The 26083-nt window shown below is 48.0% G+C and overlaps 1 protein-coding gene across 1 annotated transcript in view; it reads right to left on the bottom strand.

The window, feature by feature from the left end:
* Window positions 1-26083, bottom strand: part of DNAH8 (dynein axonemal heavy chain 8) — a 9979189-nt gene that overhangs the window by 649406 nt on the left and 9303700 nt on the right. Inside the window, exon 83 of the mRNA XM_069236651.1 lies at window positions 19176-19292. Within this exon, the coding sequence (XP_069092752.1) occupies window positions 19176-19292 (117 nt within the window). The remainder of the gene's footprint in view (window positions 1-19175; window positions 19293-26083) is intronic.

Below are 26083 nucleotides of genomic sequence, written 5' to 3'. Positions count from 1 at the left end.
TATGGCCATGTAACATGTCTATGATCATGGAATTGCCCCCTCTATGCCATCCTGGCATTGTTGGTACAATTCCATGATCCCAGTGGTCTGTAGCACAGACCCTGGTACTGCCAGACTGCCCTTCCTGGGGTTTCTCTGCAGCTGCTGCTGCTGCCAACCCCTCAGACAGGCATCTGCCCTCCTGGGGTCCAGCCAGGCCTGGCCCAGGATGGCAGAACAAAGAACTTCCTCTGAGAGAGGGTGTGACACCCTCTCCCTTTGGAAAATGGTGTGAAGGCAGGGGAGGAGTAGCCTCCCCCAGCCTCTGGAAATGCTTTGTTGGGCACAGATGTGCCCAATTCTGCATAAGCCAGTCTACACCGGTTCAGGGACCCCTTAGCCCCTGCTCTGGCGCGAAACTGGACAAAGGAAAGGGGAGTGACCACTCCCCTGACCTGCACCTCCCCTGGGAGGTGTCCAGAGCTCCTCCAGTGTGCTCCAGACCTCTGCCATCTTGGAAACAGAGGTGCTGCTGGCACACTGGACTGCTCTGAGTGGCCAGTGCCACCAGGTGACGTCAGAGACTCCTTGTGATAGGCTCCTTCAGGTGTTAGTAGCCTTTCCTCTCTCCTAGGTAGCCAAACCCTCTTTTCTGGCTATTTAGGGTCTCTGTCTCTGGGGAAACTTTAGATAACGAATGCATGAGCTCAGCCGAGTTCCTCTGCATCTCCCTCTTCACCTTCTGATAAGGAATCGACCGCTGACCGCGCTGGAAGCCTGCAAACCTGCAACATAGTAGCAAAGACGACTACTGCAACTCTGTAACGCTGATCCTGCCGCCTTCTCGACTGTTTTCCTGCTTGTGCATGCTGTGGGGGTAGTCTGCCTCCTCTCTGCACCAGAAGCTCCGAAGAAATCTCCCGTGGGTCGACGGAATCTTCCCCCTGCAACCGCAGGCACCAAAAAGCTGCATCTCCGGTCCCTTGGGTCTCCTCTCAGCACGACGAGCGAGGTCCCTCGAATCCAGCGACACCGTCCAAGTGACCCCCACAGTCCAGTGACTCTTCAGCCCAAGTTTGGTGGAGGTAAGTCCTTGCCTCACCTCGCTGGGCTGCATTGCTGGGAACCGCGACTTTGCAAGCTTCTCCGGCCCCTGTGCACTTCCGGCGGAAATCCTGTGTGCACAGCCAAGCCTGGGTCCACGGCACTCTAACCTGCATTGCACGACTTTCTAAGTTGGTCTCCGGCGACGTGGGACTCCTTTGTGCAACTTCGGCGAGCACCGTTTCACGCATCCTCGTAGTGCCTGTTTCTGGCACTTCTCCGGGTGCTACCTGCTTCAGTGAGGGCTCTTTGTCTTGCTCGACGTCCCCTCTCTCTGCAGGTCCAATTTGCGACCTCCTGGTCCCTCCTGGGCCCCAGCAGCGTCCAAAAACGCCAAACGCACGATTTGCGTGTAGCAAGGCTTGTTGGCGTCCATCCGGCGGGAAAAAACTTCTGCACGACTCTCCAAGGCGTGGGGGATCCATCCTCCAAAGGGGAAGTCTCTAGCCCTTGTCGTTCCTGCAGTATTCACAGTTCTTCAGCCTAGTAAGAGCTTCTTTGCACCAACCGCTGGCATTTCTTGGGCATCTGCCCATCTCCGAGCTGCTTGTGACTTTTGGACTTGGTCCCCTTGTTCCACAGGTACCTTCAGACAGGAATCCATCGTTGTTGCATTGCTGATTTGTGTTTTCCTTGCATTCTCCCTCTAACACGACTATTTTGTCCTTAGGGGAACTTTGGTGCACTTTGCACTCACTTTTCAGGGTCTTGGGGTGGGTTATTTTGCTAACTCTCACTATTTTCTAATAGTCCCAGCGACCCTCTACAAGGTCACATAGGTTTGGGGTCCGTTCGTGGTTCGCATTCCACTTCTGGAGTATATGGTTTGTGTTGCCCCTATCCCTATGTTTCCCCATTGCATCCTATTGTAACTATACATTGTTTGCACTGTTTTCTAAGACTATACTGCATATTTTTGCTATTGTGTATATATATCTTGTGTATATTTCCTATCCTCTCACTGAGGGTACACTCTAAGATACTTTGGCATATTGTCATAAAAATAAAGTACCTTTATTTTTAGTATAACTGTGTATTGTGTTTTCTTATGATATTGTGCATATGACACTAAGTGGTACTGTAGTAGCTTCACACGTCTCCTAGTTCAGCCTAAGCTGCTCTGCTAAGCTACCATTATCTATCAGCCTAAGCTGCTAGACACCCTATACACTAATAAGGGATAACTGGGCCTGGTGCAAGGTGCAAGTACCCCTTGGTACTCACTAAAAGCCAGTCCAGCCTCTTACAGCAGACACTGCTGAGCTTTTGGGTGAAGGGGGGCCTGCCAGGGAGGAGCTGAGTGTGGCACAGCAGACCTGTCCCACACTAGAGGGTCTAAGACAGCAAGCTGTCAAACAAGCTAATGGGGATGTCAGTGACTCTCACAGAGTTTACTGAGAGGACAACCTCTTGTACACTGAGGCAAGGGATCCTAAACCTGGAGCTGCCAGGAGATTAGTGATTCCTCAGGAGTACAGAAAGTTCCTCCTAACTCTTGCTCACGACATTCCCCTAGCTGGGCATTTGGGGCAAATGAAAACTTGGGACAGGCTTGTTCCCTTGTTTCACTGGCCCAGAATGTCTGAGGACACAAAAGAATATTGTAAGTCCTGTGAAACCTGTCAAGCCAGTGGCAAGACAGGTGGCACCCCAAATGCACCCCTTATTCCACTGCCTGTGGTTGGGGTTACCTTTGAAAGGGTAGGGGTTGACATAGTTGTCCCCCTTGACCCTCCTACTGCTTCAGGCAATAGGTTTATCTTGGTGGTAGTGGACCATGCCACCAGATATCCTGAAGCAATTCCTCTTAGGACCACTACAGCTCCTACAGTGGCAAAGGCCCTCCTGGGAATCTTTTCCAGGGTGGGCTTCCCAAAAGAGGTGGTATCAGACAGGGGAAGCAATTTCATGTCTGCTTACTTAAAGGCCATGTGGAAGGAGTGTGGTGTGACTTACAAGTTCACTACACCCTATCATCCACAAACAAATGGACTGGTGGAGAGATTTAACAAAACTCTCAAAGGCATGATTATGGGTCTCCCTGAAAAACTCCGCAGGAGATGGAATATCCTTTTACCATGCCTATTTTTTGCCTACAGGGAGGTACCCCAGAAAGGAGTGGGCTTCAGCCCCTTTGAACTCCTCTTTGGACACCCTGTGAGGGGTCCACTAACACTTGACAAGGAGGGTTGGGAACAACCTTTAAAAGCTCCAAAGCAAGATATTGTGGATTATGTACTTGGCCCCAGATCAAGGATGGCTGAGTACATGAAAAAGGCCAGTAAAATCCTTCAGGCCAGCCAAGAGCTCCAGAAGCAATGGCATGACCAGAAGGCTGTTTTGGTTCAGTACCAACCACGGCAGAAAGTGTGGGTCCTGGAGCCTGTGGCCCCAAGGGCACTCCAAGACAAATGGAGTGGACCCCACACAATTGTTGAGAAAAAGGGTGAAGTCACCTACTTAGTTGACTTAGGAACTGCCAGGAGTCCCCTTAGGGTGCTCCATGTCAATCGCCTGAAACCCTACTATGAAAGGGCTGATCTCACCCTTCTCATGGCAACTGATGAGGGACAGGAAGAAGACAGTGATCCTCTACCTGATCTCTTCTATTCCACAGAACAAGATGCTCTGGTGGAAGGGGTAGTTTTGGCTGATTGTCTTACTGCTGAGCAGAAAGACCATTGCATAAATCTCCTGGGTCAGTTTTCTGAACTCTTCTCTACTGTGCCATGTACCACTTCTTGGTGTGAGCACACTATAGATACTGGAGACAGCTTGCCTGTCAAAAGTAAGATCTATAGGCAGCCTGACCATGTCAGGGACTGCATAAAGCAAGAGGTGCAGAAAATGTTAGAACTAGGAGTGGTTGAGCACTCTGAAAGTCCATGGGCTTCTCCTGTGGTACTTGTACCAAAACCTCATTCCAAAGATGGAAAAAAGGAAATGCGGTTTTGTGTAGACTACAGAGGTCTCAACCAGGTAACCAAAACTGATGCTCACCCTATACCCAGGGCAGATGAGCTCATAGATACACTGGCATCTGCCAAGTATCTAAGCACTTTTGATTTGACTGCAGGGTATTGGCAGATCAAATTATCAGAAAATGCTAAACCTAAAACTGCATTTTCAACCATTGGAGGCCATTACCAATTCACAGTAATGCCTTTTGGATTGAAAAATGCACCTGCCACTTTTCAGAGGTTGGTGAACACAGTCCTGCAAGGGCTGGAAGCTTTTAGTGCAGCATATTTGGACGATATAGCTGTCTTTAGCACCAGCTGGGATGATCACCTGGTCCACCTATGGAAAGTTTTAGAGGCCCTGCAAAAAGCAGGCCTCACTATCAAGGCTTCAAAGTGCCAGATAGGGCAGGGAAAGGTGGTTTATCTGGGACACCTTGTTGGTGGGGAACAGATTGCACCACTTCAGGGGAAAATCCAAACTATTATAGATTGGGTTCCCCCTACTACTCAGACTCAGGTGAGAGCCTTCCTAGGCCTCACTGGGTATTACAGGAGGTACATTAAGAACTATGGCTCCATTGCAGCCCCTCTTAATGACCTCACATCCAAGAAAATGCCTACAAAGGTATTATGGACAGCAAACTGTCAGAAAGCTTTTGAGGAGCTGAAGCAGGCCATGTGCTCTGCACCTGTCCTGAAAAGCCCTTGTTACTCTAAAAAATTCTATGTCCAAACTGATGCATCTGAATTAGGAGTAGGGGCAGTCCTATCACAACTTAATTCTGAGGGCCAGGATCAACCTGTTGCTTTTATTAGTAGGAGGTTGATTCCTAGAGAAAAGCGTTGGTCTGCCATTGAGAGGGAGGCCTTTGCTGTGGTCTGGGCACTGAAGAAGTTGAGGCCATACCTGTTTGGCACTCACTTCATTGTTCAGACAGACCACAAACCTCTACTTTGGCTAAAACAAATGAAAGGTGAAAATCCTAAATTGTTGAGGTGGTCAATATCCCTACAGGGAATGGACTATACAGTGGAACATAGACCTGGGAGTAGCCACTCCAATGCAGATGGACTCTCCAGATATTTCCACTTAGACAATGAAGACCCATCAGGGAATGACTAGTCTTATTGTCCTTCGTTTGGGGGGGGGGGTTGTGTAGGAAAGTACCATCTTGCCTGGCATGTTACCCCCATTTTTCACTGTATATATGTTGTTTTAGTTGTATGTGTCACTGGGACCCTGCCAGCCAGGGCCCCAGTGCTCATAAGTGTGCCTGAATGTGTTACCTGTGTTATGACTAACTGTCTCACTGAGGCTCTGCTATCCAGAACCTCAGTGGTTATGCTCTCTCATTTCTTTCAAATTGTCACTAACAGGCTAGTGACCAATTTTACCAATTTACATTGGCTTACTGGAACACCCTTATAATTCCTTAGTATATGGTACTGAGGTACCCAGGGTATTGGGGTTACAGGAGATCCCTATGGGCTGCAGCATTTCTTTTGCCACCCATAGGGAGCTCTGACAATTCTTACACAGGCCTGCCACTGCAGCCTGAGTGAAATAACGTCCACGTTATTTCACAGCCATTTACCACTGCACTTAAGTAACTTATAAGTCACCTATATGTCTAACCTTTACCTGGTAAAGGTTAGGTAAAAAGTTACTTAGTGTGAGGGCACCCTGGCACTAGCCAAGGTGCCCCCACATTGTTCAGGGCAAATTCCCGGAACTTTGTGAGTGCGGGGACACCATTACACGCGTGCACTACGCATAGGACACTAACTATGTGTAGCTTCACAATGGTAACTCCGAATATGGCCATGTAACATGTCTATGATCATGGAATTGCCCCCTCTATGCCATCCTAGCATAGTTGGCACAATCCCATGATCCCAGTGGTCTGTAGCACAGACCCTGGTACTGCCAAACTGCCTTTTCAGGGGTTTCACTGCAGCTGCTGCCAACCCCTCAGACAGGTTTCTGCCCTCCTGGGGTCCAGCCAGGCTCGTCCCAGGATGGCAGAACAAAGGACTTCCTCTGAGAGAGGGTGTTACACCCTCTCCCTTTGGAAAATGGTGTGAAGGCAGGGGAGGAGTAGCCTCCCCCAGCCTCTGGAAATGCTTTCATGGGCACACATGGTGCCCATTTCTGCATAAGCCAGTCTACACCGGTTCAGGGACCCCTTAGCCCTACTCTGGCACGAAACTGGACAAAGGAAAGGGGAGTGACCACTCCCCTGACCTGCACCTCCCCTGGGAGGTGCCCAGAGCTCCTCCAGTGTGCTCCAGACCTCTGCTATCTTGGAAACAGAGGTGCTGCTGGCACACTGGACTGCTCTGAATGGCCAGGGCCAGCAGGTGACGTCAGAGACTCCTTCTGATAGGCTCCTTCAGGTGTTGCTAGCCTATCCTCTCTCCTAGGTAGCCAAACCCTCTTTTCTGGCTATTTAGGGTCTCTGTCTCTGGGGATTCCTTAGATAATGAATGCAAGAGCTCATCAGAGTTCCTCTGCATCTCTCTCTTCACCTTCTGCCAAGGAATCGACTACTGACCGCGCTGGAAGCCTGCAAAACTGCAACAAAGTAGCAAAGACGACTACTGCAACTCTGTAACGCTGATCCTGCCGCCTTCTCGACTGTTTTCCTGGTGGTGCATGCTGTGGGGGTAGTCTGCCTCCTCTCTGCACTAGAAGCTCTGAAGAAATCTCCTGTGGGTCGACTTAATCGTCCCCCTGCTACCGCAGGCACCAAAGAACTGCATCATCGGTCCCCTGGGTCTCCTCTCAGCACGACGAACGAGGTCCCTTGAATCCATCAACTGTGTCCAAGTGACTCCCACAGTCCAGTGACTCTTCAGTCCAAGTTTGGTGGAGGTAAGTCCTTGCCTCCTCACGCCAGACTTCATTGCTGGGAACCGCGACTTTTGCAGCTACTCCGGCCTCTGTGCACTTCCGGCAGAAATCCTTTGTGCACAGCCAAGCCTGGGTCCACGGCACTCTAACCTGCATTGCACGACTTTCTAAGTTGTCCTCCGGCGACGTGGGACTCCTTTGTGCGACTTCGGGTGAGCACTGTTTCACTCTTCTTTGTAGTGCCTGTTCTGGCACTTCTGCGGGTGCTGCCTGCTTTTGAGAGGGCTCCTTGTCTTGCTCGACGCCCCCTCTGTCCCCAGACACAATTGGCGACATCCTGGTCCCTCCTGGGCCACAGCAGCATCCAAAAACCCTAACCGCACGATTTGCAGCCAGCAAGGCTTGTTGGCGGTCTTTTGGCGGGAAAACACTTCTGCACGACTCTCCACGGCGTGGGGGATCCATCCTCCAAAGGGGAAGTCTCTAGCCCTTGTCGTTCCTGCTAATCCTCAGCGTCTACTGTCCAGTAGCAGCTTCTTTGCACCCACAGCTGGCATTTCCTGGGCATCTGCCCATCTCCGACTTGCTTGTGACTTTTGGACTTGGTCCCCTTGTTCCACAGGTACCCTCGACTGGAAATCCATCGTTGTTGCATTGCTGGTTTGTGTCTTTCCTGCAGAATTCCCCTATCACGACTTCTTTGTCCTTTGGGGAACTTTAGTGCACTTTGCACTCACTTTTCAGGTTCGTGGGGTGGGCTATTTTTCTAACCCTTACTATTTTCTAATAGTCCCAGCGACCCTCTACAAGGTCACATAGGTTTGGGGTCCATTCGTGGTTCGCATTCCACTTTTGGAGTATATGGTTTGTGTTGCCCCTATCCCTATGTGTCCCCATTGCATCCTATTGTAACTATACATTGTATGCACTGTTTTCTAAGACTATACTGCATATTTTTGGTGTTGTGTACATATATCTTGTGTATATTTGCTATCCTCATACTGAGGGTACACTCTGAGGTACTTTGGCATATTGTCATAAAAATAAAGTACCTTTATTTTTAGTATATCTGTGTATTGTGTTTTCTTATGATATTGTGCAAGTGACACTAGTGGTACTGTAGGAGCTTCACTCGTCTCCTAGTTTAGCCTAAGCTGCTCTGCTAAGCTACCATTATCTATCAGCCTATGCTGCTAGACACCCTATACACTAATAAGGGATAACTGGGCCTGGTGCAAGGTGCAAGTACCCCTTGGTACTCACTACAAGCCAGTCCAGCCTCCTACAACAATGTCTTCCCATTTTCGTCTCACCCCTGTGGTTCTGTGCACTTTGATCCGATTCGGGGTAGTATAGAACACATCCCTTGGCCCCCAGAAGGATGTAGGGGAGGATAATCAGATCATGATCACTAAGAAGGGTCAGCACAGTATAGGGTGTATCACTGCCATTTAGTGCAGATGATGACAAAATAATATGGTCTATGACGGAGGTTGAGTTGGGGCCCCTATGAGTTGGAATAATTTAGTCACAAACACTGTGTTTCCGTTCCATAAGCGTTAAATCATAAGTGGACAGCATCAAATTAAGGACTTCTCCATACTCATTGTGACAAAAATTATCAAATCCTGTCCCATAAGGGGTAGTAAATCCACAGGACTGGGGGGAGGTGCGTGTGCATGGCTGGATATTAAAGTGCCCGGCCCAAATAATAATGGGATTGGAGCTGATGAATTTAAAAAACGTGTTTAGGCTTTGGTTCAGGGCGTGGGCAACCCTACATCGGGTGACTTCAAAGATGTTATTATAGTAGTTAATTATGACCATATCTACCTTATTCTTGTGTTTAAGCCACAAAAGTTGAAAGTGTGTGATCTCCACAAAGGTATTTTTAACCACTACAGGGAGTTTATTATAAATAAGCACCAGGAGCCCCCTGTTGGCCCTACCAGATGGTGATGGTGTAGCTGGTAGTGAGTGTGTGGTAAATCCGTGCACATAGGCAGGTGAGGTACACCAGGCTTCTTGGCTGAAAAGCACATCTAGCTTACTGATTAATGAATCCCATTCTTTGGTCTCAGTTTTGCCACGTATGCCCTGCACATTCGATGTAGCAAGATAATGGCGCCCCATGTGTTATTGACAGGTTCCTGACTCCTTGATTCTTCCCTGCCATAATTTACTGCATTTGGAGCTAACTCAGTTGGTTCCCCATCCCCATTGTATATTATATCCCTAATGTCCATGTCATCCTTGTCCTGCTGGGCTAATAGTAGCCTATTAGGGCTCGGATCCATCTTATGTTTGGTTATTTCCTTTGCCCTTAGCCTCGTCCTCTCACAGGCTACAGCCTCCTTGCTTACCAGTCAGTCATTATCAGACAATGAACTTAATATCTGATATTTATTGCTTAGTAGTAACGGGGTGGTAGAGTGTGCATTATTTGTGAGATCGGGGCCTGGGAATGTCAATATAGACCATGGCGGCATACAGGGCACAGGTCTACGTACTGACTGAAACAATTACTGAGCACATGCTCTTTCATGAACAGGTTATACAGCCCATCATAATTGTGTACCTTGTTTCCAGCTAACCAAACACCCAGCATTTTTACTGAATAGTCCACAAATTCTACCCAGGTCTGGCTCTGGGTTGTTTGAGCCTCCCTGAACTTTATTCTGCACTCTTCAGTTGTAAATCCAAAGCCCTCAATCAGGGTACTCTTCATGAGGTCATATGATTTAGAATCTGCCTCATTCACTGTCAGGGGCCTATCCATGCACTTTCCTGAGAATAACTCCCACATCAGTGTGCCTCAATGTTTCTTTTCAATTTCCCACCCAATGCAGGCTCTTTCAAAGGCAGAAAACCATTTTACCATATTATTCTCTTCAGTGAAGGGAGGGACAACTCCTTTTGGCAGTTTAATGTGGAAAGATTTCTCCCTCAACACTTGTATGCTCCCACCAGAGATGGGTCCTGAGCCCAACTCTTTTCTTTGTTTTCCTATCTCCAACAGCTGTCTTTCTAATGCCAGTCTCTTTGTCAGCCTGGCAATGTCCAGGTCTGTTTCTGTTGGTGTTCTAGAGCTTCTGGTGGAAGAGGAGCTAACCCCATCTCCATTCTCCACAGGGTGTTTATCCACCAAAGATGCATCATCATCCTCTGTTTCATCTGGGGGTTATCTCTTTCATGCTGGGCCACCAGAAACCTAAGTTTCTCTGTTTTAGGGTTCTTTCAAGTATGAATTTTGTACACTCTGCAGAGTCTCTTTAATTGGTCATAGCTATATGCCTCAAAAGGTTCCAGGCCGAGCTCCTGGTTTCTGGACTCTACTTCTGATATTGCTACTTTACTAAAGTTGGGACCTTTTTAGAAATTTAGGGGGTCATTCTAACCCTGGCGGTAAAAACCGCCAGGGCGAACGACCGCGGTAGCACCGCCAACAGGCTGGCGGTGCACCGCTGGGCATTCTGACCGCGGCGGTTCAGCCGCGGCCAGAAACGGGAAGTCGGCGGTGTCCCGCCGACTTTCCGCTGCCCTTGAGAATCCTCCATGGCGGCGGAGCGCGCTCCGCCGCCATGGGGATTCTGACACCCCCTACCGCCATCCTGTTCCTGGCGGTTCTCCCGCCGGGAACAGGATGGCGGTAGGGGGTGCCGCGGGGCCCCTGCAGGTGCCCCCGTAAGAGGGCCCCAAAATGAATTTCAGTGTCTGCCTAGCAGACACTGAAATTCGCGACGGGTGCAACTGCACCCGTCGCACCTTCCCACTCCGCCGGCTCAATTCTGAGCCGGCGTCCTCGTGGGAAGGGTGTTTCCCGCTGGGCTGGCGGGCGGACTTTCGGCGGTCGCCCGCCAGCCCAGTGGGAAACCCAGAATGACCGCCGCGGTCTTTTGACCGCGGTACGGTCTTCTGGCGGTTCCCGCTTGGCGGGCGGCGGTAGCTCAGAATGACCCCCTTAGAGTCCCGTTTTTAAATAGTCCAACTAAAGTTAGGGTTTTTAAAACTTTTTGCTAGAGTTGTAGGGACCTAACCAGAGCACTATCAATTATTTTAAAAAATTGCAAAAATTATCTAGCCAATTAAAGAAAAAATAATAATAATAATAATAATTAGCTAAAGACAATTTGGAGAGTTATCTGTGTGCTCACAAAATTGACAAAGTGGTATCAGCAAATGCAAAGTCTTTTTCTCACCTCTAATATACCAAATGTAGGAGGCTGGCCCTCTATGGAGTGTGCAAAACTAGGTACACTGTGCAGAGGGTCCAGGCAAACACACGTTGGCTTCCAGAGGTAAAAACTAGATCACCTAATGTAGGAGGCTGGCCTGGCTTGTAGTGGGTACCAGAGGTACTTACACCTTGTGCCAGGTCCAGTTATCCCTTATTAGTGTAGAAGAGGTGTTTCTAGCAGGTTAGACTGATAGAAGGTAGCTATGGCAAAGCAGCTTAGGCTGAACTAGGAGACATGTAAAGCTCCTACTATACCACTGGTGTCATATGCACAATATCATAAGAAAACACAACACACAGATATACTAAAAATAAAGGTACTTTATTATTTAGTTATAGGGGCAACACAAACCATATACTCCAAAAGTGGAATGCGAACCACGAATGGACCCCAAACCTATGTGAGCTTGTAGAGGGTCGCTGGGGCTGTAAGAAAACAGTGAGGGTTAGAAAAATAGCCTACCCCAAGACCCTGTAAGGTAGGTGTAAAGTGCACCTACAACCCCCAGAGTGCACAGAAGATGTGATATGGGGATTCTGCAAGGAAACCCAACACCAGCAATGCAACAACAGTGGATTTCCGGACCTGAGTACCTGTAAGACAAGGGGACCAAGTCCAAGAGTTGCGACAGTGTCGAGAGTGGGCAGGAGCCCAGGAAATGCCAGCTGAGGGTGCAAGGCAGCTGCCACTGGGTGGAAGAAGCTTGGTGTTCTGCAAGAACGAAGAGGACTAGGAACTTCCCCTTTGGAGGATGGATGTCCCACGTCGTGAAGAAGCTTGCAGAGGTGTTCCCACGCAGAAAGACCGCAAACAAGCCTTGCTGCAAGGGTTGCGGTTAGGGTTTTTGGATGCTGCTGTGGCCCAGGAGGGACCAGGATGTCGCCAATTGCGTGAGGAGACAGAGGGGGCGCCCAGCATAACAGGGAGCCCTCACAGAAGCAGGCAGCACCCGCAGAAGTGCCGGAACAGGCACTACGAAGAGGAGTGAACCGGAGCTCACCCGAAGTCACAAAAGAAGATCCCACGACGCCGGAGGACAACTCAGGAGGTTGTGCACTGAAGTTTAGAGTGTCGGGGACCCAGGCTTGGCTGTGCACAAATGAAATCCTGGAAGAGTGCACAGGAGCCGGAGCAGCTGCAAATCACGCAGTACCCAGCAATGCAGTCTAGCGTGGTGAGGCAAGGACTTACCTCCACCAAACTTGGACTGAAGAGTCACTGGACTGTGGGAGTCACTTGGACAGAGTTGCTGAGTTCCAGGGACCACACTCGTTGTGCTGAGAGGGGACCCAGTGGACCGGTGATGCAGTCTTTTGTTGCCTGCGGTTGCAGGGGGAAGATTCCGTCGACCCACGGGAGATTTCTTCGTAGCTTCTAGTGCAGAGAGGAGGCAGACTACCCCCACAGCATGCACCACCAGGAAAAAAGTTGAGAAGACAGCCGGATCAGCGATACAAGGTTGCAGTAGTCGTCTTTGCTACTTTGTTGCGGTTTTGCAGGCGTCCAGAGCAGTCAGCGGTCGATTCCTTGGCAGAAGGTGAAGAGAGAGATGCAGAGGAACTCTGATGAGCTCTTGCATTCGTTATCTAAAGAATTCCCCAAAGCAGAGACCCTAAATAGCCAGAAAAGGAGGTTTGGCTACCTAGGAAGGAGGATAGGCTAGCAACACAGGTAAGAGCCTATCAGCAGGAGTCTCTGACGTCACCTGCTGGCACTGGCCACTCAGAGCAGTCCAGTGTGCCAGCAGCACCTCTGTTTCCAACATGGCAGAGGTCTGGAGCACACTGGAGGAGCTCTGGGCACCTCCCAGGGGAGGTGCAGGTCAGGGTAAGTGGTCACTCCCCTTTCCTTTGTCCAGTTTCGCGCCAGAGCAGGGCTGGGAGATCCCTGAACCGGTGTAGACTGGCTTATGCAGAGATGGGCACCATCTGTGCCCATCAAAGCATTTCCAGAGGCTGGGGGAGGCTACTCCTCCCCAGCCCTGACACCTTTTTCCAAAGGGAGAGGGTGTAACACCCTCTCTCTGAGGAAGACCTTTGTTCTGCCTTCCTGGGCCAAGCCTGGCTGGACCCCAGGAGGGCAGAAACCTGTCTGAGGGGTTGGGAGCAGCAGCAGCTGCAGTGAAACCCCGGGAAAGGTAGTTTGGCAGTACCCGTGTCTGTGCTAGAGACTCGGGGGATCATGGAATTGTCTCCCCAATGCCAGAATGGCATTGGGGTGACAATTCCATGATCTTAGACATGTTACATGGCCATGTTCGGAGTTACCATTGTGACACTGTACATAGTTAGTGACCTATGTACAGTGCACGCGTGTAATGGTGTCTCCGCACTCACAAAGTTCGGGGAATTTGCCCACACACTAAGTAACTTAGCACCCAACCTTTACCAGGTAAAGGTTAGACATATAGGTGACTTATAAGTTACTTAAGTGCAGTGGTAAATGGCTGTGAAATAACGTGGACATTATTTCACTCAGGCTGCAGTGGCAGGCCTGTGTAAGAATTGTCAGAGCTCCCTATGGGTGGCAAAAGAAATGCTGCAGCCCATAGGGATCTCCTGGAACCCCAATACCCTGGGTACCTCAGTACCATATACTAGGGAATTATAAGGGTGTTCCAGTATGCCAATATGAATTGGTGAAATTGGTCACTAGCCTGTTAGTGACAATTTGTAAAGAGAGAGCATTACCACTGAGGTTCTGGTTAGCAGAGCCTCAGTGAGACAGTTAGGCATCACACAGGGAACACATACATATAGGCCACAAACTTATGAGCACTGGGGTCCTGACTAGCAGGGTCCCAGTGACACATAACAAACATACTGAAAACATAGGGTTTTCACTATGAGCACTGGGCCCTGGCTAGCAGGATCCCAGTGAGACAGTGAAAACACCCTGACATACACTCACAAACAGGCCAAAAGTGGGGGTAACAAGGCTAGAAAGAGGCTACTTTCTCACACTTAAGCCCATATTTATACTTTTTTAGCGCAGCGATTGTGTCATTTTTTTACGCAAAAGTGGCGCAAACCTGCAAAATACTATTGTATTTTGCAAGTTTGCGCTGTTTTTGCATCAAAAAGTGGCACAAATGCGGCGCTAAAAAAGTATAAATATGGGCCTTAGTGTTTTCTTACACTCCCAGCGACCCTCTACACACTACACTAGGCCTGGGGTCCATTCGTGGTTCGCATTCTACTTTTGGAGTATATGGTTTGTGTTGCCCCTAGGACTATTGTGTCCTATTGCATCCTATTGTAATCTACAGTGTTTACACTACTTTTCTAACTGTTTACTTACCTGATTTTGGTTTGTGTGTATATTTTGTGTATTTTACTTACCTCCTAAGGGAGTATATCCTCTGAGATACTTTTGGCATATTGTCACTAAAATAAAGTACCTTTATTTTTAGTAACTCTGACTATTGTGTTTCTTATGATATAGTGCTTTATGATATAAGTGGTATAGTAGAAGTTTTGCATGTCTCCTAGTTCAGCCTAAGATGCTCTGCTATAGCTACCTCTGTCAGCCTAAGCTGCAAGAACACTACTAATCTACTAATAAGGGCTAACTGGACCTGGCACAAGGTGTAAGTCCCATCAGGTACCCACTATAAGCCAGGCCAGCCTCCTACAGGGGGAACCTGGTAGTGTCCAATGGAACACTTACCTTTGAGTGGCTACACCCACAATAGTGACCAAGATGGAGGAAAATTAAATGCAGGTTCCATTTTGCAGGCAACACCTTGGGGGTGGTACATGTCAGGTGAAGCCACTCCTCCTACCCTTTGTGTGGTTTCCTGACTTTGCTCCCACCAAAAGTGGAGGATTGCAAAGGGGGATGGCCATCTGCTGTTAGCAGCAGGCCTGGGGGTCCAGTTTCAAGGGCAGTAGCCCCTTGAAGCTCACCGCCAGGGCAGTGGATATCCCTGAAAGAGTGGGTGTTAGCCCCTCCACCCAGGAAGGGCATTGGTTTACAAACCAGAGAGACAGGGCTCTCCCCCAAGTTTTGTATATTGGCTGTCTGGAGGCGGCATGCTGGATGGAACCAATCCGCAACAATGCACGGATAGTTAACAATTGCAGGGTGGACCTCTAAGGTGACCCCTGGGTACATTTAGGGATAAATCCAAAACTGGCACCAGTTTAGATTTATCATTCTGACTTGTTTGATACCAAACAACCCAGGGTTTAGAGTAGCCATCACGTAGCTGTGAAACTCGTGTTGACCTGACGCCAGTACATGTAATAAAATGTCTGCACTGTTCACTCACTATGTCCCAGGTTTGGCAAGGACACAGTGGGGGCATACTGCTCATGCAGCTATCCCCTCACACATATTATGGAGCACCCTGCCTTAGCGCTGTATGGCCTGCCAGAGTGGTGTCTTACCCATAGTAAATGCAGTGTTTGGTGGACAGGGCACACAGGTAGTGTGCCATGTCAAGTTTGTGTTTTAGGTTTGCACCAGGACACTCAGCCTGTAATGGCAGTGTGCTTGATGCACGGCCCAGAGCATGGCACAATCAGTGCTGCTGCCCTAAGGGGCCTACCTTTAGTACTCCATGCCCTGAGTACCTAAGTACCTTTTAATAGGGACTTATAGTGGTAGCTAAAGGTGTTTCCAATTACCTTTAAAATGTTTTAGGGAAAGAACACTACCACGGGGAACCAGTGCACTCCAGTCCAAGTTGCATCCAGAAACCAGGCAAAAAGTTTTGGGGGGGTACTGCAACAAAGTGCCAGTCTCCCACAACCAGCAAAGAGAGGCTGCACCATTGGATACTTTACCTGTTGCACCTGGTGGCTAGCAAAGGAAAGGGACTGTGCCTGCCATGTCGTGCTCAAGGAGAAGTTGTCTTCAGACCCCAACCAAAGCCACAAGAATCTGAGGGCCATCTGACTGGCCTCCTGTTCGCACCACAGGGTTAAACCAGGGACAAAACAGCTGAAGAAGCCTGCTGGGGCAAGTTGGTGACCCAAAGACTTCAGCCCGCCACCAACTGCCACGATGCAGCACCAGGGATTAGGACCCGAAGCACCCAAGTTCGTTAAGCCCAGATGTGCATCGAGTGGAGCAGGATTCCACAGAGGATGAACTATTGACTAAGGAGGGATTCGCCATGACTACGATGCTGGGCGACAGGTAGTCTAGTGGAGACTGGACTTCTGCCAGCAATGAGAGGACTTTGAGGACATCAACCCTGTGACCAGGATCCACTCATTGTCCCTGTGGACAGTGGACAGAGGAATAGTCGCAGTGAGAGCCCTTACAACTGCATCACATACACAGTATCCTTGAACATCGTCAGTATCCTTCATCCTTTGCAAAAGTAAAAGAAAGTAGCCTCTTTCTAGCTTGGTTACCCCCCTTCTGGTCCTCTAAGGAGCTCCCAGAGTGCATGGAATCATACAACCAATGCTTGCAAAAGCCATGAGGTGATTCCAACATGTTTGATACCAAACATGCCTATGTTCGGAGTTACAATTATGTAGCTGGACATAGGTAGTGACCTTTGTCCAGTACACGCATAAAATGGCATCCCAACACTCACGAAGTCCAAGAAAATAGTTCTGGAGGTCGTGGGGGCACCTCTGCTAGTGCATGGGTGCCCTCACACACAGGTACTTTGCACCCTGCTTTTAGGGCTAGAGGGTCTGCTATAGGGATGACTTATAAGTCACCTGGTGCAGTGTAAATGGCAGTGAAAGGGTGCATGCACCCTTTCACACAGGCTGCAATAGCAGTCCTGCAGAAGCTTTTGCATGGGCTCCCTATGGGTGGAAGAATATATGCTGCAGTCCACAGGGATCCCCTGGAACCCCAATGCCCTGGGTACCTAGGTACCATATACTAGGGACTTATAAGGGGGCACCAGTATGCCAATTGTGGGTGAAATACTGTGTTAACAGTATCCAACAACCAAATTTAAGGGAGAGGGCATAACTACCTGGGTCCTGATTAGCATGATTCCAGTAGACACAGTCAAACACACTGACAAACATGCCAAAATTGGGAGTAACCATGCTAGAAATAGGCTACTTTCCTTCACAGGGGTGCCACCTAAATACTTAATTTAGGGGAGTTACAAGGAGTGCCAGGTAGCAGCCAATGGGTTGCCTACCTTTGGGGTGACTACACTCTCTATATGACCACTTCCATTGGGAAGTGGGATAATCCTGACCCTAGAACACTAATTCTGTCCACAACAAGATGGAGGAATTTGGAAAGTGTTATCCACATGAGCTGGTCCCCCTTAGGGCTAGTACTGGCATGATGTGGGCACACCTCCTACTAATTTTCCCGCCTGTCTTGCTGCCAAACAGTGGGGTCAGGAAAGGGGCGTGGTCATCGCTGCTATCTGGAGAGACCTGGGTCACATTACAAAGGTGGCTAGTCCTTTGAAGCTTCCTGCCCTGGAATGTCCAACCTTCCTGGAAGAGGTGATAACAACTCCGCCCAGAGCTGGAGGTAAACACTGCGTTGACTTGAGCTGCCATGTTGAGCTTGTCATGTAGGATGATCACTAGATTTCTTGCATGGTCTATGGGTGTGGGTCACCACATGGAGTTTCATGGTGAGGTCTTGATCCAGAAGACCAGTACTTCTGTCTTCTCAGAGTTGAGCTGCAGGCAGTTGGTTAGCATCCAGTCTGCTGTCATGGTCATGCAGTTGGTGAAGTTAGTTCTGGTAGTGGCTTTCTTATCTGTCAGGTAGAGGATGAGTTGGGTATCATTGGCATAGGAGATGATGGTAATGTCTTGTGATGAGATGATGTTAGCAAACAGTGTCATAAATAGCTAGAAAAGGGTAGGGCTGAGTGACGATCCCAGTGAGACTCGGCATATCAATTTCTTGGTCTGATATGAAGGGTGACAGCCTGACCTTTGGGTTCTTCCTGTGAGGAAGAAACAGATCCATTTGAGAGCTGATCCTGTGTGCAAATCTTGTGGAATCTGCTATTAAGGGTTTTATGGGAGACAGTGTTGAAGGCCACTGCAAGGTTGAGCAGGATGAGGGCCACTGTTTCTCCTCAGTCTAGAATGAATCACATGTTGTTGGTGGCTGTAATACATGCTGTTTCAATGTTGTGGGTCTTCTCAGAACTATTAGTCAAAAACAAAATAAATGGTAACCACACGCAACAAGTTAACACCTTGGATTTAGAGGGGCATTACAGTGACCCACTCACCTCAATGTTCCTCGTTCCTCTCCTACTTTTGCAGGACATCATTACCTTTGAGTTCTCTACAGTGTTGTAGAACACATCACTTTATTTAGGTTTTCACAACAGAATCATAAATGGCATAATTCTGTATTCTTAACTTACTGGATCATTTCTATAAAAGCTATACTAATATGTATCCTTGCGGCAGTTTGTGATGTGACATAAAGTAATTGAATGGCTTAGAGACCATTGTACACAAGGGTGAGTTTTGAGTGTGTTCTTCATTAGTGGATGTCTGTGTGCAATGTACACCTTACAGAGGCACAAGTCGTTAAGGTTGAGTCCATTGAATCACAGAAAGAAGCCGCCAACTAACCAATAGTTCATCCTGCAGGGGAACACTCAACCTAAAACTAACAACAACAGCCTATATAACAGTAAACCAGGTGCCAATACACCATTTCTTTTCCTCTGAAACTCATTAGAAATGTAGTTATTACTTGGCAGGTTGGAATACGGTGACCTGGGATTGACGGAGAGGAGAAACAGATCAAATGTAAATCTCTGATGATACTCGCATGGCAATGATTCAAATGGTTGCAAATAAAATACATTTTAGAAGTTCTAAAACTAGGCTTTTCTTTTAACCAGTAGAGTGGTAAAATTAGATGAATGGTCACTCTTGTTAGTTGAATAACATCTGAGTAAAATCTAAAAGCCAGTTTTGCATGGTGATTGATGGGGAAACAAGGTGGAAGTCTAATGTTACACAATTGATGCTATGCAAAAATACGTTTGCCCAGAGCGCATAGCAAAAGCCTTGCTATAACCATTGCCACATGTAGATGTATAGGCATTAAAACACTCACTTTCTTTACGTCAATTTCATCGAGATGATTCTGCACAAACTGAACACTTGAAGTGAAATCAGCTGAGTTAAATTCATATGGAATATTCCAGCCTAAAGGTCCAAATTTTCGTCTCTCCTGTAAAACACAAACAAAACAAATTTATATCCATATGTATAAATATGTATTTAGCAAAAGAATGATACAAATTGACAAGTTACTTACGTTCAGTAACACATTATTTGGAAGAGACAATATCTAGCTGAAGATTCCTTACCTTTGAATTTCCCAGTCATCTGACTAGATCTGTAAACTTTTGCATGAGCAGTAACCCTGCAAACTGCTGCGTTTCTTTGGTTGGTTCTGCGTGGCATTGTCAGCATCGTTGGCACTGGAAATCACGCCGCAGTCACCTATATAGGTGCCACCCAGGCATGCAGATGTCAGTTACTTTTTACAACTTTCCACGCCAGGATCACAGAGCCATGAAGTGAACTAACGAGTGTGTGTCCAAACTAGGGCCCTGAAAGGTAAACAACCTTAGCCCTTGAAATCTGTCTGCAGAACGGGGATGCATGCGTGGGTCTATAAGCAATCTGTAGCTAGATAGTGTCTCTACTAGATAATCCGTTAGCAAAGATAAGTAATGTTCATCTGATAGAGTTCTACCTGCAGATTCCTTAATTTAGAAATAGGTACCCAAGTCATACCATCCTGGTGGTGGACTGCAAACAAATTTTACTAAACTAAGAAGTCCTCCAGTACTGAACAGGCGAACTGCCCGTCTCTGCGGACCAGACCGTCCAGACAGTAGTGGTTTGCAAACATGTACAGGGATGCCCACAATGCTTCTTGGCAGATATTCAGGACTGGCACTCCATGAGTTAACTCAGTGGTTGCAGCTTTCCCCCTGGTGAAAAGGGCCCATAAGCCCCCAGGAGGCTGCTTCTTAGCCACGGCATAGCAGAGATGTTAATACAGAGAACAACCCAGCGTGAAATGGAATGGTTCTGGACTGCCTGACCTTTTTTAGCTCCCATATAATCCATGAAGAGTTGGTTGTCCACTTGGAACTCTTTTATGTGGTCAAGGTAGAATGACAATGCTCTTTTTGGGTCCAGACGGTGGAGTTGCTCCTCTTCCTTAGAGGGATGAGGAGGAGCATAAAAGGTGGACAGGGTGACCGATTGTCCCAAATGGAATGGAGTCACAACCTTAGGTAGGAAAGAGGTCCGGGTGCAAAGCACCACCTTGTCTGGTAATACCATAAGATACAAAGGTTTGGATGACAAAGCATGCAGCTCACTCACCTTCCGGGCAGATGTTATTGCTACTTCAAGCGTCTCAGCATGATAGCCGCCTTGGAAACTGCAACACGAAAAACTGCTGACATTGCACAATCTCTTCAGGAGGCAAACAAATCTAACCAGGGAGGAAACCTGCTGAAAGAGTCCTTGTGCAGCCTCTGAAGGTATACACCACTCGTGATCCACTAGGCATCAACGTCTGAGTTAGTCTGCCCTGGCGTTCAGAGAACCAGCCATGTGTTGAACTACCGGGGTAATGCCCTGCTGTTCCAGCCATGTCCAGAGACGCAAAGCCTCTTGACAAAGGGTCTACAACCCCACTCTGCCCTGCTTGTTGCAGTACCATATGGAGGTGGTGTTGTCCGTGAACACCTGCACTAATTTCCCCTTGACAGAAGAAATAAAGGTACTTTATTATGGTAACACAACACTAAAATACTATAGAGGCAATACTCCCCTAGGAGGTAAGTAATACACAAGATAGATACACTAATTGTCAGAAATAGGCATAAGAATAGTTAGAAAATAGTGCAAATAGTGTAAAACGCAAAAGAGAATAATGGACCAAGGGGGAGCACAAACCATATACTAAAAAAATGGAATGCAAGAGAGTCACTGAAGGAGGCTGGCCTGGCTTGTAGTGGGTACCAGAGGTACTTACACCTTGTGCCAGGTCCAGTTATCCCTTATTAGTGTAGAAGAGGTGTTTCTAGCAGCTTAGGCTGATAGAAGGTAGCTATAGCAGAGCAGCTTAGGCTGAACTAGGAGACATGCAAAGCTCCTACTATACCACTGGTGTCATATGCACAATATCATAAGAAAAGCCACAATACACAGATATACTAAAAATAAAGGTACTTTATTTTTATGACAATATGCCAAAAGTATCTAATAGCAAAACGAAGTAATGCAAGCAATGTAAAGTTACAGTAGATTGCAATAGGAGCACATAGGTATAGGGGCAACACAAACCATATGCTCCAAAAGTGGAATGCGAACCACGAATGGACCCCAAACCTATGTGAGCTTGTAGAGGGTCGCTGGGACTGTAAGAAAACAGTGAGGGTTAGAAAAAATAGCCTACCCCAAGACCCTGTAAGGTAGGTGTAAAGTGCACCTACAACCCCCAGAGAGCACAGAAGTCGTGATAGGGGGATTCTGCAAGGAAAACCAACACCAGCAAAGCAACAACAGTGGATTTCCGGACCTGAGTACCTGTAAGACAAGGGGACCAAGTCCAAGTGTCGCAACAGTGTCGAGAGTGGGCAGGAGCCCAGGAAATGCCAGCTGAGGGTGCAAGGAAACTGCCACCGGATGGAAGAAGCTTGGTCGAAGAGGACTAGGAACTTCCCCTTTGGAGGATGGATGTCCCATGTCGTGAAGAAGCTTGCAGAGGTGTTCCCACGCAGAAAGACCGCAAACAAGCCTTGCTAGCTGCAAGGGTCGCGGTTAGGGTTTTTGGATGCTGCTGTAGCCCAGGAGGGACCAGGATGTCGCCACTTGGATGAGGAGACAGAGGGGGCGCCTAGCAAGTCAGGGAGCCCTCACAGAAGCAGGCAGCACCCGCATAAGTACAGCATCAGGCACTTAGAAGAGGAGTGAACCGGAGTCCACCCGAAGTCAGAAAAGGGAGTCCCACGACGCCGGAGGACAACTCAGAAGGTTGTGCACTGCAGGTTAGAGTGTCGGGGACCCAGGCTTGGCTGTGCACAAAGGAAATCCTGGAAGAGTGCACAGGAGCCGGAGCAGCTGCATATCACGCGGTACTCAGCTGGAACACTGGACTGCTCTGAGTGGCCAGTGCCAGCAGGTGACGTCAGAGACTCCTCCTGATAGGCTCTTACCTGTGTTGCTAGCCTATCCTCCTTCCTCCTTCTTCAGATACCGAATGGAAGAGCTCACCAGAGTTCCTCTGCATCTCCTTCTTCACCTTCTGCCAAAGGATCGACCGCTGACTGCTCAGGACGCCTGCAAAACCGCAACGAAGTAGCAAAGACGACTACTGCAACCTTGTATCGCTGATCCTGCCGTCTTCTCGACTGTTTCCTGGTGGTGCATGCTCTATGGGTAGCCTGCCTCCTCTCTGCACTAGGAGTTCTGAAGAAATCTCCCGTGGGTCGACGGAATCTTCCCCCTGCAACCGCAGGCAACAAAAGACTGCATCACCGGCCCTTTGGGTCCCCTCTCAGCACGACGAGCGTGGTCCCTGGAACTCAGCAACTCTGTCCAAGTGACTCCCACAGTCCAGTGACTGTTCAGTCCACGTTTGGTGGCGGTAAGTCCTTGCCGCCCCACGCTAGACTGCATTGCTGGGTACTGCATGATTTGCGGCTGCTCTGGCTCCTGTGTACTCTTCCAGGATTTCCTTCATGCACAGCCAATCCTGGGTCCCCGACACTCTAACCTGCAGTGCACAACCTCCTGAGTTGTCCTCCGGCGTCGTGGGACTCCCTTTTGTGTCTTCGGGTGAGCTCCAGTTCACTCCTCTTTGTAGTGCCTGTTCTGGCACTTCTGCGGGTGCTGCCTGCTTCTGTGAGGGCTCCCTGACTTGCTGGCCGCCCCCTCTGTCTCTTCATCCAAGTGGCCACATCCTGGTCCCTCCTGGGCCACAGTAGCATCCAAAAACCCTAACCACGACGCTTGCAGCTAGCAAGGCTTGTTTGCGGTCTTTTTGCGTCGGAACACCTCTGCAAGCTTCTACACAACATGGGACATCCATCCTCCAAAGGGAAAGTTTCTAGCCCTCTTCGTTCTTTCAGAATCCACAGCTTCTACCATCCGGTGGCAGCTCCTTTGCACCCTCAGCTGGCATTTCTTGGGCATCTGCCCAATCTCAACTTTGTCGCGACTCTTGGACTTGGTCCCCTTGTTCCACAGGTACTCTCATCCGGAAATCCACTTTGGTTGCATTGCTGGTGTTGGTCTTCCTTGCAGAATTCCCCTATCACGACTTCTGTGCTCTCTTGGGAATATTGGTGCACTTTGCACCTACTTTTCAGGGTCTTGGGGTGGGCTATTTTTCTAACCCTCACTGTTTTCTTACAGTCCCAGCGACCCTCTACAAGCTCACATAGGTTTGGGGTCCATACGTTATTCGCATTCCACTTTTGGAGTATATGGTTTGTGTTGCCCCTATATCTATGTGCTCCTATTGCAATCTATTGTAACTATAAACTGCTTGCATTACTTCCTTTTGCTATTACTGCATATTTTTGGTATTGTGTACATATATCTTGTGTATAGTTGGTATCCTCATACTGAGGGTACTCACTGAGATACTTTTGGCATATTGCCATAAAAATAAAGTACCTTTATTTTTAGTATATCTGTGTATTGTGATTTCTTATGATATTGTGCATATGACACCAGTGGTATAGTTGGAGCTTTGCATGTCTCCTAGTTCAGCCTAAGCTGCTCTGCTATAGCTTCCTTCTATCAGCCTAAGCTGCTAGAAACACCTCTTCTACACTAATAAGGGATAACTGGACCTGGTACAGAGTGTAAGTACCCCTTGGTACCCACTACAAGCCAGGCCAGCCTCCTACAGGAATCTTGGACACCCTTAGTGTTTTCTTACACTCCCAGCGACCCTCTACACACTACACTAGCCTAGGGGTCCATTCGTGGTTGGCATTCCACTTTCAGAGTATATGGTTTGTGTTGCGTATAGGCCTATTGCATCCTACTTACTAGTGTTTGTACTACTTTCTGACTGTTTTACTTACCTGATTTTGGTTTGTGTGTATATTTTGTGTATTTTACTTACCTCCTAATGGAGTATATCCTCTGAGATATTTTTGGCACATTGTCACTAAAATAAAGTACCTTTATTTTTAGTAACCCTGAGTATTGTGTTTCTTGTGACATAGTACCTACATGATATAAGCTGCTCTGCTATAGCTACCTCTATCAGCCTAAGCTGCTAGAACACTACTAATCTACTAATAAGGGATAACTGGACCTGGCACACGGTGTATGTACCATCAGGTACCCACTATAAGCCAGGCCAGCCTCCTACATTGGTGGTGCAGCGGTGGGATAAGTAATTGTAACGGTTTTACCACTTTGTCATTAGTGCTTTTCATAAGACAAAACATATTCCAAATACTTAAAAATATACACAGTTAACCTAAACAGTCTAACTCTTTCTGAAAACGTTCAAAAAAGTTTCTAAACGTTTTGAAATGTTTGAAAAAGTTTTTCTCTTTCCTTTAAAAGTTTCTAAACTTTTTTCTCTCTATCCTAAACTCTTTCTTGCAAATATGTCTGTTGTAGAGGCCCCTCCCAAAGTTGTCCAGACAACTTATGGCAATTTAAACTTTAAAAGTTTGAGGGGTCTCTGCATAGAAAGAAGTTTAGGTATTGGTAAGAACCCTACCAAAGATCTTCTCCTTAGACTTCTTCTAGAAAGTGACCAGAACCAGTCTGGCCCATCCCAGGATCAGGAGGTAGAGGAGGAGGGTACCCAGGTAGAATCAGGGGAGGGCCCTTAGGACTCTGGGGAGGGTTCCTTCAAAGACCTGTCAGCTAACAGGCCATCTAGTGAAGCTGGTAGTGGGAGAGAGTCACACATCAGTAGGACACCTTTCACTCCAAAAGGCCAGGTAACTAGAGTTCAGCCAGTTAGACACAGGTCCACTTCTGCCAATTCCCACATCACCTTTGTGTCAGAGCATTCCCAAGCCTCCCACCCTGAGGATAACACCCTAGACAGGGAACTCAGAAAGCTGGGGTTGGAAGAGGTTAAAACTGAAGCTGAGACTGCAGCAGTTAGCCTTAGACAGGCAATCTCTAGATGTAGAGAGGAAAAGACAGAAGTTGGGGTTAGTTCCCCATGGTGGCAGCAGCAGTGTTCTTGATAGTCATCCTGTAAGAGAAACAGATTCAAGAAACCTGCACAAAATTGTCCCCCCTTACAAGGAGGGGGATGTCATTAACAAGTGGTTTGTTGCACTTGAGAGGGCCCGTATGGTACAGTTGGTCCCTCAAAGGCAGTGGGCTGCTATCTTGTGGCTATCTTTCATTGGCAAGGGTAGGGATAGGCTCCTTACTCAGGGAAAGTGATGTCAACAACTACAAAGTTTTGAAAGATGCACTCTTAGATGGATTTGGCTTAACCACTGAACAATACAGGATAAAGTTCAGAGACACCAGAAAAGAGTCCTCTCAAGACTGGACAGACTTTGTAGACTGTTCAGTGAAGGCCTTGGAGGGATGGCTAAATGGCACTAAGGTGACTGACTATGAAAGCCTATATAATCTTATTTTGAGCGAGCATATTTTGAATAATTGTGTGTCTGACTTGTTGCATCAGTACTTGGTAGACTCAGATCGGACCTCTCCCCAAGAATTGGGAAAGAAGGCAGACAAATTGGTCAGAACAAGAGGGAGCAGAAAAGCTCTCACAGGTGGTGACAAGGATGGTAAGTCTTCTGACAAGGGTGGGGACAAAGATAAAAAACTTCCTGAGTCTTTATCAGGCCCACAAAAATCCTCTGGGGGAGGGGGGTCCAAATCCTCTTCTAACAACGAAAATAACCCATGGTGTTATTTATGTAAAAGTAAAGGCCATTGGGCAATTGATTCCACTTGTCCAAAGAAAAACACCAAGGCTCCCACAAC

Source organism: Pleurodeles waltl, chromosome 5 (genome assembly GCF_031143425.1).
Source record: "Pleurodeles waltl isolate 20211129_DDA chromosome 5, aPleWal1.hap1.20221129, whole genome shotgun sequence".
Lineage (NCBI taxonomy): Eukaryota > Metazoa > Chordata > Amphibia > Caudata > Salamandridae > Pleurodeles > Pleurodeles waltl.
Note: the sequence above shows the minus strand (reverse complement) of the source record. Positions and strands in the feature narration are given on the sequence as shown.